The following is a 14193-nucleotide window of genomic DNA, read 5'->3' on the forward strand; positions in this document are numbered from 1 at the left end:
AAGGAGAGCTGTTCAGGTCACATGGGTCGTTGACGCACTGTCATCCTGAAGGTTGTTAGGGTCACTGGAGGCCGGGTGTGAACGGTGTTAGCAGCCTAGGGAGTCATTGAAGTCAGCTGAGTCTTGGTGTGGATGTGTATTCAGTTTTCTGGGAAGTGTGCCAAGGACTGCATTGTAAGTGGCTGATGAGTAATGTGTCAGACCACCCCATCTGTTCAGTGATGGTCGTTCCAGGTTGACAACCTGAACGATCCACTAGGCTGCCAACACCGTTCACACCCAGCCTCCAGTAACCCTCACAACCTACAGGATGACCGAGAGGGTCAATGACTTGTGTGACCTCAATGACTCTCCTTAGGTTTGCTTTTGGTCCACGAGAGGATAAATACCTGGAACTCCCCACTAGTCAGACAGAACTGAAGAAGCCTTTCGGATGAGAGGTGAAATGTCTTCAAGGATTTCAAGCAAGTCCAGTTGCCTTCTTTAGCACCTACAATGACCTGGATGACTGAGAACCTTCACAGCCACTGAAGCAAGTGCAAGTCTTTGATGTAAATTGTTTTTAGGAAGTGGAAATCTTTAAGATATCTGAGTAGGACCATCCACGGCATGAGTCACGAGTGTGGGAAGCTCCATGCAGAAGTAGTGTGTCAGAATCCATCAGGCAGGTCTGGTCTGGAAGGTGAGAAGAGCCACAGCAGAAGAAATGTCAGGATAAGGTACTGCTATCATACCAGGCAGCAGCAGCTCAACAGCGAACCAGAGCCCCCGGAAGAAATCCACGCAGACACAGGGAGAACATGCAAACTCCATACAGACAGGCCCCCACTGACCACTCGGCTCGAACCCAGAACCTTCTTGCTGTGAGGCGACAGTGCTAATCACGACACCACCGTGCCGCCCAGCAGAAAAGATGTGGTTAGCTATCTTCATGTGCCATAGAGGAAGCATGGCTGATGGGTGGAATCTGGCCATGACTAAAGTAGGGAGAAAACGATACGGGGCAACTTTCATCTTACTTGCTTGTCCCCAACGAGTAGGGCACAGGATTCAGAATCAGCAAGACCAAATCATGTGGCACCTTTAGCAAGCCAGTTCCACGTTTCAGACGTTTTGCAGGGACGAGTGACCCTTATCCACCCTCCGGAACAGACCCTAGACAGGTCCCCACCAACACTAAAGAGGCCGACAGAACATACAAGGGATAGTGATTGGACACTTTGCAGACAAAAGCAATAGTTATTGGTTGAGGCCGTGTCTATACAGGACCACTCCAAAGTCATTGCTCCGTTCCGTCTTAAACATACTGCCAGGATCTTGTTTTGTAGCAAATAATTGAACAGAATTGAACGAACTATAATAAATTTCAGCAAATAAAGCTAACATTATTCCAAAAATTGGGAGAGGGATTAGGAGAGTGGATTATAAAGTGGATAATATCTGTACATCAGAAAAGCCAACACGCCACAGTGACCTTGCTTCCAACACAAACACTAAGAAAGAAGAAAAAAACGTGTTTTTTACTTGGCTAATACCTGAATTTTGGGGGCTAATTTTGTTTCAGTTCTTTTGTATGATTTTTGAGATGAAGCTGTTTAGTAGAACCTGGCAACCCTGGTTAATGGTAGCTCTTCTGTGCGTCTTGCACGCTGACACCAGGAAACGCACCTGCTGGATGGAACACAGTTGAACAAAGGTACATCTAAAACAGATCAAACGAGCCACTCGACTGTGTGCTGAATGGCTGCTGAGACTCAACTGCCTTTTATTTGCTTACTCTAGAGATTCACTAGATAGTAGCATATCGCCCTTCAACTTAATTTAGTGGGGCTTTGTCGTTATTAAAAGTTGTCTTTCCCCACCAGAATCTGTGGTCACGAGCAGCTACTTAACACCAGGAGCCATGTTGCGCCTGGTGTCATTATAAGCATGTCCTCATTGGTTGGGAAAACTTCTTGCAACATGGTGAAGGAACTTCCTAAAGTTCTCAAAGACAATATTATTAAAAAAAAAAACCCACCCAATATTATTAAAAAAATAAATAAAAAAAAAAGCTACAGTGCCATAACAAAGCCTGAAACATCCCTGTCAGGTCAATTGGTTTGATAATATGCAGGTGGAAAGCTCATGGAACTACAACCAACTGTACCTGGACAGCTTGAAACCTTGTCAATGATTTCAAGCAAGTCCAGTTGCCTTTTTTTTTTTTTTTTAGCACCTATGGTTTACAATGACCGGGATGACTGAGAACCTTCACAGACGTATGTCCCTGGACAGGTGAGCTACACAAGCTATCATAAAATAAGAAGCATGAGAGAGAAGAGAGCAGTCACTGGAAAGGAGTTGCAGGGCGACCTGAAAGCAGCAGGAGTAGCAGTTACACAGAGAGCAATAAACAGCGTCGACGTCGTTGTCACTGCTGAACCTGATCCAGGCTTGAGGCGAACCATGTTTGGTTGAAGGGTAGTACGGTGGTGTAGTGGTTAGCACTGTCGCCTCACAGCAAAAAGGTTCTGGGTTCGAGCCCAGTGGCCGACGGGGGCCTTCTGTGTGGAGTTTGCATGTTCTCCCCGTGTCAGTGTGGGTTTCCTCCGGATGCTCAGGTTTTCCCCTCACAGTAAGTCGAGTAGTGGCTCTAAATTGACCAGAGGTGTGAATGCGACTGTGAATGGTTGTTTGTCTCCAAGTGTCAGCCCTGTGATGACTTGGCGACTTGTCCAGGGTGTACCCCGCCTCTCTCCCATAGTCAGCTGGGATAGGCTCCAGCTTGCCCACCACCCCGCACAGGATAAGCGGTTACGGATAATGAATGGATGGATGGTTTGAAGCACATGACAGATCTGGCCTCCAAATTCCCCAGATCGCAATCCAATTGAGCATCTGTAAGATGTGCTGGACAAACAAGTCTGATCCATATCTGTGAAGATACTCAGTCATCCAGGTACATAGTAATCTGTGGTTGGTAGAAGAGAGCAACTGGACTTGCTTGAAAAGTCTTGAAGACATTTCGCCTCAAGTCCGAAAGGCATCCTCAGTTCTGTCTGTCTAGTAGGGAGTATCAAGTATTTATCCTCTCATGGATCGTCATAGAATCCGAATCAGAATGCTGATGGCTGCATTGTTCAAGCAAGTCCAGTTGCTCTCTTCTACCAACCACAGATCAAGTCTGATCCATGGAGGCCTCACTTCACAACTTGGGGGAATTAAAGGATCTGCTGCCAATGTTTTCGTACCAGATACCACAGCAACCCTTCAGCGGGCTCGTGGAGTTCATGCCTGGACGGGCCAGAACCGTTTTGGCGGCACAAGGGGGACCTACACAAATTTAGACAGGTTTTTAATGCAATGTTTAATCAGTCCATGTACCAGAAGTATATTAAATTATTTAAAAAAGTCTGAAATGTGAATTCTTCCCCTTCACTTTACGAGTTCATGATGACGCTCAACTGGAAATGCCATTAACCAGCTAGTTAACTGTTAGTTTACGAACGCTTATTTGACACGAGTGTGGGTTTCTCAGCAATTTAGAGAACAGTAGCCAAAAGCTAACAAAATATAAGTTATAATTTTGTGTATTCTGCGTTCCATTTCATCCTCTAATGCTAGATGTGAGTCGTCCAAAGCCTTGAAGTTTATGATCATTGCTAGTCAAAATGAACAACAAGCAACATGATTCATCGTCAATGAAAAATCTTTTATTTATTTATTTTAAATAGGAAACAACTCTTTTTGAGCAAAAGCACCAACAAGCTGGCTCATCAGTTTATAGATTTCCCCCCCATGGCCAGCCGTATCTTGTGCAAACGATGCTGGTATCCATTTGAGGCGCTGAAGAAAGGCTTTTTAGCTGCTAAAGTCGCATTTCTGCAGAATTTAATAAGAAATCTCACACAGCTCCAGAGGAAATAAAGCAAAACCTCCAAAATGGATGCTCAAAGAAAAAGAGTTTCAAAGCACTGTAGTAGCATCGCTCCCTTTGGTATGTGAACTCAACTCCATCCTTCTCATGAAATATAATCTTTTTTTTTTTTTTTGCATCTTTTCCCCATTACGCAGTCTAGCTATGTGCCGATAATCAGTGCTACATTAGAATATTTACCACGCGCCATAGTGTTACCATGGATGCTTTCGAGTTTGACTTGACATATTCGAGTTTTTGAACATGGCATGACAATTTAGAAAAAAAACGTAATTAAAACAATGGGCAGAGACAGTTGTGTGGCTTGGATACGCATTTTGAAAATTCTGCCTTTGTGGACCATTTTTAGATCATATAAAATTATTTTCAAATGAATCACGGTTTACGAAACAATCAATATATTCTTTAAAAAAATTTTTTTACTATCTCGAACATCAGTTCTCTTTATTATTAAACTCCAGTATAGTACAGTCTTCTCTACCGAAGACATAACATGACAGGCATTTATAGCAGACGCTCTTATCCAGAGCAGCCTGGGGAACAGTTAAGGGTTAGGTACCTTGCTCAAGGGCATTTCAACCATTCCTGCTGGTCCAGGGAATCAAACCGGCAACCTTTTGCTCCCACAGCTGCTTCTGCAACCATTCGGCCGTGGTCTCGAAATGTATCCAAGATAAGGATGAGACAACTAGACAGTATTTTGATTGTTCACATTCGGAATATCGTTCGGCATCGTATACCTGATTAGCGGCACGTGAGCGCTACTGCATTTTGGTTAAAGCAAAGTAAAACAGCAAAAAGAGACACAGAAAATTCAAATTAATGATTCAATCAGCAGGAAAGAAAAACGCTGCTTGTGAAAATATAAATTTGGGGGTGGGGGGGTGGGGAAAGAAAGAACCTGCACTTCTCACTAGGGATGCACCGATCTGATCCACGGTTCGTTCTCTTGCTGTGAACGTTATAGCGATATGATGTTTACCTACAGCCCTCCTGACTGCACCAGTATTTTGACTTGGACCGTTGAAAAAGTCGACCAGAGTTAAAATCAAAACATGGCTCCTCACCATGCACAGGAGCATGTTGGAATGTAACCATAAAAAAGAGCAGAAATAAGAGTTCAGGCTTGTCCTGTATTTGTGCTTCACGATTGCAAGTGAATTTTAAATTGTGCAGAAATGCATCAAACTCCCCCCTCCATTACAATTTAAAAAAAAAAAAAAAAAAGATCAGTGCATTCCTAAAAACTGTCGTTGTCCCCCCCCCCCCAAAAAAATATATTAGTGCTGTCAAGCGATTAAAATATTTAATCGCGATTAATGTCGCGACAGTCATAGTTAACTCGCGATTAATCGCAATTTAATCGCACATTTTTGTCACATAAAAGACCATTGTAATTCTCTTATCAGCATAAAAGAGTGAATGGGCTTGCTTTGTACCAATGTTTTTTTTTTTATTGCAAAGCATAACACGTCTTGACACAGCCACTGCAAAGTAAAACCTAAGCCGAGCACCGGCGCGGGGCTAGCAAGAGAACCATGAGTGAAAATGATCTACTGTTTGAGTTAGTCGACAACTCTAATCAGAGAGATAGGTTACACAGTGACGGTAGGCTTGACATGCTTGATTATAATATAAAGTACACTATTATATTAAGTTTAAGTTGTTCGTTGATAAATATTGCATTGAATCTGATCTTTACTGTTTCAGCTCACTTAACACATTTTGTACTTTTACACTTTCTGCCTGTTGATGCGTCGCGCTGTCCAATCAGAGGCGGCCAAATTTGCATATTACAGGAAGGATTTCTGGGATAGCATTGAGTTTACAATTCAGAGGGATCTGGCTTCTTTAGACACTGTCTTCTTAAAACTGAATAAATATTTAAAAAGAGCCAAATGAGCCAGTCTTTTGAACGGCTCTTTTCAAAGAACGGATCACAAAGATGCGGATCCCATCAAAGAGCCATAAATCCCATCTCTACTAGCGCGCCCTGCCCGCGCTGGTTCTTGGGGGCGGGGGGGGGGGGGGGGGGGGGGGGGGGGGCATTACAGTCTAGCTGCTATCGGTTTTCTAAGCAAAGTCTCTGTTCCAAGTTCCTGGCCGTTTCAAAAGCTTATGAAAAACCTACATCATGTCACAGAGCGTTAATCTCGCGATAAAAAAATTATCGGCGTTAAAATTGAGTCAAGTTAACGTGTTAATAACGCGACATTTTTGACAGCACTAATATATATATAAAAAAAAATTAAATCCACACCACAATCCACCTTTATAACTAGAATATCCACACTAAAAGTCTGCATCCTGCATGAAGTAAATATAAATGAAGTGTAAACATTTCTGCAAGGTGTCTCCCTGCTCACAAGGCTATCAGTGTGTCTTACCCTGTGTGTGTGTGTGTGTGTGTGTGTGTGTGTGTGTATGTGTGTGTTAGGCATGTGCCGATATTCAATTGCCATGTTGCAACCTGTAGCTGTAGCCAACCTCACTGGCCAGCTTTTTTATTTTTAAACACCTCAGAAGCAGAGGCAACATTAAAACTGCTTTCATATCTGTGCTTAAAATCTAAAACGACAGCTGACTTTGTACTACTTAGACGGGATATACCCCAAATTTAAAAAAAAAAAAAAAAAGGCTAAAATGGTGTCACTCACTCGGTGTCAATTACCGAAAAACTTTACATGTCGCGAGCATCAAGTGTAACTAATAAATGCTAGCTAGCATTTATTATCCCAATATATTAAACATCTTGCTCTTCACTACGGTAGCTAACTCTTTCTAAAGCTGTTAGCCAAGAGCAGCTCGTAAACAAACGCTCATACTTAGACAATCACTTTAAAGCAGATTTAGCAAGCTAACTAACGCTAGCTTGCCAAGTTTTCGCAACAAGCCCTAATGCTAGCCGCACACTACGCCGATCCACGCGGTACCGAACCGACCCATTTCAGAGCCGACTCCCGACAGGGCACGCACATATCCCCGACTAACTCACGACTGTTGACGAGTGCAGTCGCGATTGAAGCGACACCAAACGAGATTATGCGAACTAAGCATCATAACGAACATTCCGCTAAATATCACGTGACAACTTAACAGCTTTGTGAGTGGCTTTATAATATACACGCAGCACGGCTCCTGCCGCTGAACTTTCAGGATCTCGAGGTCCTCGGGCCGAACTTTCTCTGTCCCTTCAGTGCGAGCCGTCAGAGCTGACAGTTCTCATGTTTATTTCATTGTGTGTGTGTGTCTAGGCCATCTTGTTTTCCCTCCAGCCCGCGATGTCATTAACAGCAGGAGAGAAGAGCCTGCAGTGGCACGCCTAATGAATTCCACTGCGGCTTTCTCTCTCCCCACCTCGTTACCCTGGCTCAGGGTGTCAAATTAAAACGGATGGAGAAAAGAAGGAGGGATGGAGGTTGAGGAGAGAGCGCGCACTTGGTAGGGGGTAGTGGTGAGAGAGCAGGCTTTCGTCTAAACGGGGGAACAGGGGCGCTGCGCCCTCTTACTCTCGGCATGCGCCCCCTTACCGACTCCGTGAAAACATCCCAGCAACACTACGTGACAATGTGTCTGATCATCAAATACGTTATAATTGCTCCAAAAATATTCCAATCATAGTAGATACACCGCCAGACGGTGCAAAAACAATCCGAATTTTTGGTTTCCAGACTGAGGCGCCATGTTGTTTAGTTGTTTACTTGTCGCGGCTGCTCTCGTGAGATTTGACATGGGTTACATACAAGGTCAGCTGACTTGTAGAGCGAGATTTCTCGAGACTGAATGACCTTTCACCCACCGGCGCGGGAGCTTCTGACAGAAGTAGTTCGCGAGTTGTTTTTGTTGACACTTGGGCATTTAAAGACGTCATCCCGCGGCATGAAGCGGAAGAAAGCCAAAGACTGTCCGGGGCAGAAGAAGATTACTTCTTTTTTTTTTCAATGTTGACAGACAATTTGTTACAATTTCCCTCTCAGATAGCCTCAGAATGTCCCATTGGAGCATTTTTCAAAGGCTTTGCACGGCAGGGAGGGACAACCGGCACCGTCTCCCCCCCCCCGCCATGGTGAGCGCCCTCATACTAAATTTTTCTAGAAAAAACCCTGAGAGAGAGGATGTTATAATGGTTATGAGCTTTCCATCTTGTGGTCAATAATGAAATCTGATAGTCAATAATTAATGCTCAGCCGTTATTTATTATTTACGTCTATTCGTGTAGGTTGTAATTAGGCATGTGATGAAAGTGTTTATATTGGTTTTATACAACACAACACGTTATTGTTAAAAACGCGTCTCTGTGGACTCATCATTCACAGACAGCTGAACCAAAAAAAGAGCAGACTGTAACTCAGTACGACAATATTTTCAAATGTGTACAATCACATGATCACGAAATATCACGTGTTATATGCGAAAGATATGATTGGCTATTGCTAGCGACTCTCGCCGATCAGTCTGGCTCCCGATTAGTTTTTCGAATCGGCTGTGAGACGAGTCGGTACCATCGAAAACTAGTCTTTACGCCTGACTCGCGACTTCAGTTGGCTCGGTACGCTGAAAATCGGCGTAGTGTGCGGCTAGCTTAACTTGTGTTATATTCAAGCTGAGTTTAAAAAAAAGTTAATTTAAACTAACTTCTGTAACACAATCCTGACAGACTGTAAACGTGACTTCCCAGCTAGACAGCGTCCATGAGAGTTAGCCAGTTAGCTTGGTCAGTGAGGAAAACGCTGACCAGTGACCGCTGGCACAGGTAAACGTAATATTGCAAGCTAGGTAATATTTCTACTCTAAAATGTCAAGCAAGAGAACGAGATAATGCAGATATTTCACAGCATCATGGATTATATCGGGTCGTCAAATACCGGCACATGCCCAGTGTGTACAACCCAGTTTCAGTGCAACAGTTCCAAACATTCACACTTGAGTTTCAGCACCTTTTCCCATCTCGCCCCGTGCGGGTCCTGTTCTCACTCCCCTGATTCCACCAATTAAAGGTGTGTTAAAGCAATCAACAAACTAAGAAGTTCAGTCAGGCATTTCCAAAGAGCGAGCGATGTAAACTCTCCCCTGTTTGCACCGATTTTACAGAATAACACGTGTCCAGGTCAACAACAACAACTTTCGTCCAGGCCAAAATTATCAACACGCCAACCTTCGATGCCACTTCTCGGACTCGAGCTACGGATGTGCAACCTGAACTCACGGTTCCAGGAAAATGTGCACTTCACGGCATGTTTGACAGCTCGACATTTCAGCCCACAGCACTGCTGCCAGGAAAATCCTGTCCATTCCAGTGCGGTCATGAAACCTGTACTGTTTACTGCTCAACTTTCCTGAGATCTTTTTGGTGCAGTGCATCAGAATATTGCCAAACGGGATGTGAAAGTCGGACAGAAATCCCCGAATAAATTAAACTGTAAACCGGTTATTCCAATACTTTTGCACAGCCTTAAGAAACGACAGATTTTTACTGCTTTAATTATGTTCAGCGATCAAAAGGCAGCACTAACTAGGTATGAGCGAGCCAAGTTTGATTAGATGTTAAGTAGCTAGTAGGGAAGCGTACTGCTGCCAAGCGAGAAAGAAAAACGGATCAGTATCGCGTTATAACGTGAAAAGTTGGTTACAAGAGGTTTTTCACATCAAGCTACAACAAGCTTTTCATATTATATTATATTATATTATAACACACTAGCTATTTACCTTGCTATCATCAATTATTGTTAAAACATTTCACACAAGATAACGGATATAGACTGGTACCAAAATCCAGAATTGTGACACCCAAAGGCATTTTTGAGACACAGTCGGCAAACAGTCTTATTTTGTCAATTTGGGTGTGCCGAATTCAAATCTGCAATATGCCGAGCTCTATCTGACCTCTGTTGACCTCTAGAGGTCATTGAACTTTGGGCCTGTAAACGTCTCAGCTGAACCCAGTTTCTCAGCTTTCTAAGGAATGAAATGTACTAAAATGATTCATGAAGTTAGCAAATGGCCTTGTTTGTTAAATGTTTGGGTGCTGAATTCATTTTTCGTTTGTACAACGACATATGACCTCTGATAACCTCAAGGTCATTAAACTTGGCCTATAGGCCTATAACGGCATTTTTAAACTGACTTTACTCCCCCAAAAAGAATATGAACAGACAAAAAACAAATAGAAAGGAACAAATACAACATTAAATGCCAGTCCATGTACATGTGACTTACTTTTCACAATGAGAATGCCTCGGCGATCACCTTACATAACATTGCATTACATTTAGCGGTTATTGTTTATACAAAGCTACTGAAAAAAGGACAGATTCAGCAGCATACAAAATGTGGGGGCATACAGGGTATACAGGTTAATCAGGGTTAGTATATATGAGAGGTTTTTTCTTTGTTGTTTTGTTTTAAACGGGGTAAAGCCTTTACAAAAAACAAACAACAAAGAAAAAAACTCTCATATATACTAACCCTGATTAACCTGTATACCCTGTATGCCCCCACATTTTGTATGCTGCTGAATCTGTCCTTTTTTCAGTAGCTTTGTATAAACAATAACCGCTAAATGTAATGCAATGTTATGTAAGGTGATCGCCTAGGCATTCTCATTGTGAAAAGTAAGTCACATGTACATGGACTGGCATTTAATGTTGGATTTGTTCCTTTCTATTTGTTTTTTGTCTGTTCATATTCTTTTTGGGGGAGTAAAGTCAGTTTAAAAATGCCGTTATAGGCCTATAGGCCAAGTTTAATGACCTTGAGGTTATCAGAGGTCATATGTCGTTGTACAAATGAAAAATGAATTCAGCACCCAAACATTTAACAAACAAGGCCATTTGCTAACTTCATGAATCATTTTAGTACATTTCATTCCTTAGAAAGCTGAGAAACTGGGTTCAGCTGAGACGTTTACAGGCCCAAAGTTCAATGACCTCTAGAGGTCAACAGAGGTCAGATAGAGCTCGGCATATTGCAGATTTGAATTCGGCACACCCAAATTGACAAAATAAGGTGGGGTTTACATTAGACCGTATCAGCGGATCATCAGATTAACGTTTTTAAAACGATTAGTGTGCACACAGCAACGCCAATACACGGATACGCTCGGCTCCGCAGGCATCCTGCGCTCCAAATCACTCCGCCCTGAACAGCGAGCGCCCTCTGGAGGGTGCGCACTCCGGCCCTGCGCAGCTCACAGAGCGCGCGAGCAGTGATTTGGGACTGAGCCGCTGTGTGTGTGATCTCAGTGCATGTCGGGCATGAGCGTCACTTACCACTTGCAAGTGGAAGGATGGCAAGCCTAAAGACAATCATAACTACACAATGGGCAGTATTTGCATCAGTATTTGCAGTATTTTCATACTTTTATACTCTTTAATGAAAGGTGATACAAGGCGGAAGTCCGCGCCGTTTTTCAGCAGTCGCGTCACATGACCAACGCCAGCGAATCAGGAAGGTGGATGTCACAGTGACGTTGTCCAATGACGACGCCAGCTAGAGCTCAGCACAGCGCATCCGCGTATTCTCAATGTTTACACAGCACCGGAGCTGACACGATCTGGATTGAATACGTGGACCCTGGCGGATTCCCGTTTCCCGGCGTTTTAATGTAAACGGACAGTGCATCCGCGAAGAAAACGAGACAGATACGGTCTAATGTAAACTTGGCCCAAGACTGTTTGCCGACTTTGTCTCAAAAATGCCTTTAACTCCTTAAATAAGCACTTTTTTGAATTTTGGTACCAGTCTAATATTGTTAGGCTACAACCTGAAACTCACGTTTGTATGAGAACATAAACTGAGGAATATGGCTCATTTCGGCGATTTGATCAGACAAGTTCGACTTTGGAGCTGGATGGGGATGATATTGCAATAACGATGCGTACGCCAAGAAAGAAACGCTTCACGTTATAACGAAAAGTTTGCGTGTGAAAATTTGTTAAAACGTGAAAAACTTAGCACAATAAACTTCACATTATAACGTGATACTGATCCATTTTTTTTTTTTTTAGATAGCGCAAGCTAGCTATCGAAAATGTTTGCTTACCTAGTTATATAAAACATTTTAGTTTTATACGTCACAACGTCAAACCAAAAACAGTCAAATCTGCAGTCAGCTGATGAGTTTTAGCTTCAGCTTCGCCTGTGTTGAGAGTCGTCACTTGTTCGAATCAAGATTTACGCACCAAACAAGTAGCTAATTGGACATGATGAAATGATGCCCCTATTCACACTGTATTTATTCATTTATGAACCGGTTAAACGGTTTTTCCTGCCACAGCTGCGTTCCAATTTCCCAAAAATCAAAATTTTGTATTACGCATCCTGTGTTGTGATGATCGACCGGACATCAAAGACCGAGTTTGAATTAAATTTGCCAATCACAAAGCTTGAACACATGAGGACATCTTTGCCTCGACTTCCTGCTAATCTTTAGCATGCTAGCGATTGTGTTTACGGCTAGCTACTTGTCAATGTTTGCGCAGTCGGCTTGCTGAACACGCGCACGTTCCTGCAATATCGTTTTCTAAAACACCGGGATTTTTTTTTTGAGCCAAAAAGTGGCAACGTGATGACGGCTGATCATATGTAACCCAACGTATCCCTTGTTGACCTCTGGACAATTTTTTGACATATTGCCTGCTGCTGCCTAAATGTACAAGTTTCAAAAGCATCACACACAATATTTATCCAAAAAAAAAAAAAAGAAAAGAAAAAAAAAACCTGTTGCCAAGGCCAAGTCTTACCCCCATTTGTCACGCTGTTAAAATATATTAAAAATATTTCCATTCGAAAATTGGCGCCCAAAAAAAAAAAAAAAAAAAAAAAAAAGTACAAAAATAGCACCCACGTTTATTTCAAAGCACAACGTAGTTCATCATCTCCAATGACTCAGCCGATTTGTGGTTAAAATGAATGATCCGGGATCCAGAGGTCTGGCAGCTCCTGTCGTCTGGGAAAGGTTCGAAAGTTTCTGTCCTGCTGAGTTTCAGGCGTGTTCCTTCGCGGGTTCAGCGTTCTCGTTATTCCGGGGCGGTTTAAACTGGCGCAGGCGAGACATGGCCCGGTCGATGTTCAGTGTGCTCACCAGGCCAAAGTCGTGCATGCTGACCAAATGCAGCAGGAAGTTCCGGCACAGGTTCTTCTCCGCAACGATCGAGCCGTAGTTCTCCACAAACAGCATGCAGGCCTGAGTCATCTGATTATCAGCTATAAATCTGATAAAGGAGACGGGAGGAAAGAAGGAAATTAGATTCCTGCTCCAATTACCAAGCGTTCAGAGAGGCCTTGTCACCTTCAGTAAGGCGGTGCTGGACTTGATCTGGAACGGAGCCAATCATGTTCAGTAAGGCAGCACTTGACCTGATTTGAAACGCAGCCGGATGCCTGACTTGATTAGGAACACAGCCATTCAGATATGGCTCACAGCGCTGCCCGATGCCCAGTATATGTCTAAAACGGATTTCAAAATTGGATTTTCAAAGCGTCTAATGGCTTTAGTGCCTTCATCCCTCTCTGAAGGTCTCCGAGTTGTGTTCCAAATTGGATTCTCAGCAATGAGATGCCTTACAGAATATCACAAGGCATTACTGAATGGAGATCAGGGTGAGGTTTAAAGGGATAGTTCGGGATTTTTGACATGAATCTGTATGGCATCCCCGTCAATAGTGTCGTGCAAACACACTGACTTACCCCTGACAGCATCCTGCGAGTCCAGTTCTTGTCCAGTTTTGGTCCAGACGAAAGTAGTCCGGCAAGTTTGTTGGGGTCACGAAAGTAAAACGTTTTTTGTCTCAAAACAGTACGTGTTCAAAAGAGTGATATATTTGCATCACAAAACCGTTGCCAAATAAAAAGTCAGACCTCGAAATCGCTTGGCACTATTTTCTCTCCCTCGGTATCACTGCGCGCTGTCATGTTGACATCTGCGCAGGAATCAACACCTTTCCCATTGTTTGGCAGTGATTAGGAGTTCAGATCAGCGGCGCTAACAAGCTAATTTGAGAGCAAGAACAGCGACAAATTTATCACCTTCTATAACCTATACAATAATATATTTGTGAAAATGGTGCGCACTTGCGACTATCCAGGCTGTAGCAACAAAGATGTGGCTGCATCTCCGCACACATTTCACCGTCGTAGTCAGACATGTTGTCGCTAACTTTGCTAGCAGTAAACAATGTAGTGATGTGTCGGTCGCGAACGATCCGGTTCAAAGAGCCGGCTCTTTGAAGTGAACGACGGGAGCCGGCTCTTCGGTGGGAGCCGAGTTGGGGAGC

At 43.3% G+C, this 14193-nt stretch overlaps 1 protein-coding gene across 3 annotated transcripts in view; it reads right to left on the reverse strand.

Annotated features, from left to right (window-relative positions):
* Positions 1 to 14193, reverse strand: part of suz12a (SUZ12 polycomb repressive complex 2 subunit a) — a 125730-nt gene that overhangs the window by 39859 nt on the left and 71678 nt on the right. The window contains exons 16-17 of one of the 3 annotated variants that reach the window (XR_009650831.1): positions 12765 to 13131; positions 933 to 1176 (exon numbers count right to left, since the gene is read on the reverse strand). Coding sequence is in view for 1 of the 3 variants with exons in the window: in XM_060901307.1 (XP_060757290.1) it covers positions 12903 to 13131 (229 nt within the window). In the remaining 2 variants the exon portion in view is untranslated. Of the gene's footprint in view, positions 1 to 932; positions 1177 to 10916; positions 13132 to 14193 lie in introns of those variants that run through there. The other 2 variants (XR_009650830.1, XM_060901307.1) reach the window with 2 other exon arrangements.

Source organism: Neoarius graeffei, chromosome 20, assembly GCF_027579695.1.
Source record: "Neoarius graeffei isolate fNeoGra1 chromosome 20, fNeoGra1.pri, whole genome shotgun sequence".
NCBI classification, from domain to species: domain Eukaryota; kingdom Metazoa; phylum Chordata; class Actinopteri; order Siluriformes; family Ariidae; genus Neoarius; species Neoarius graeffei.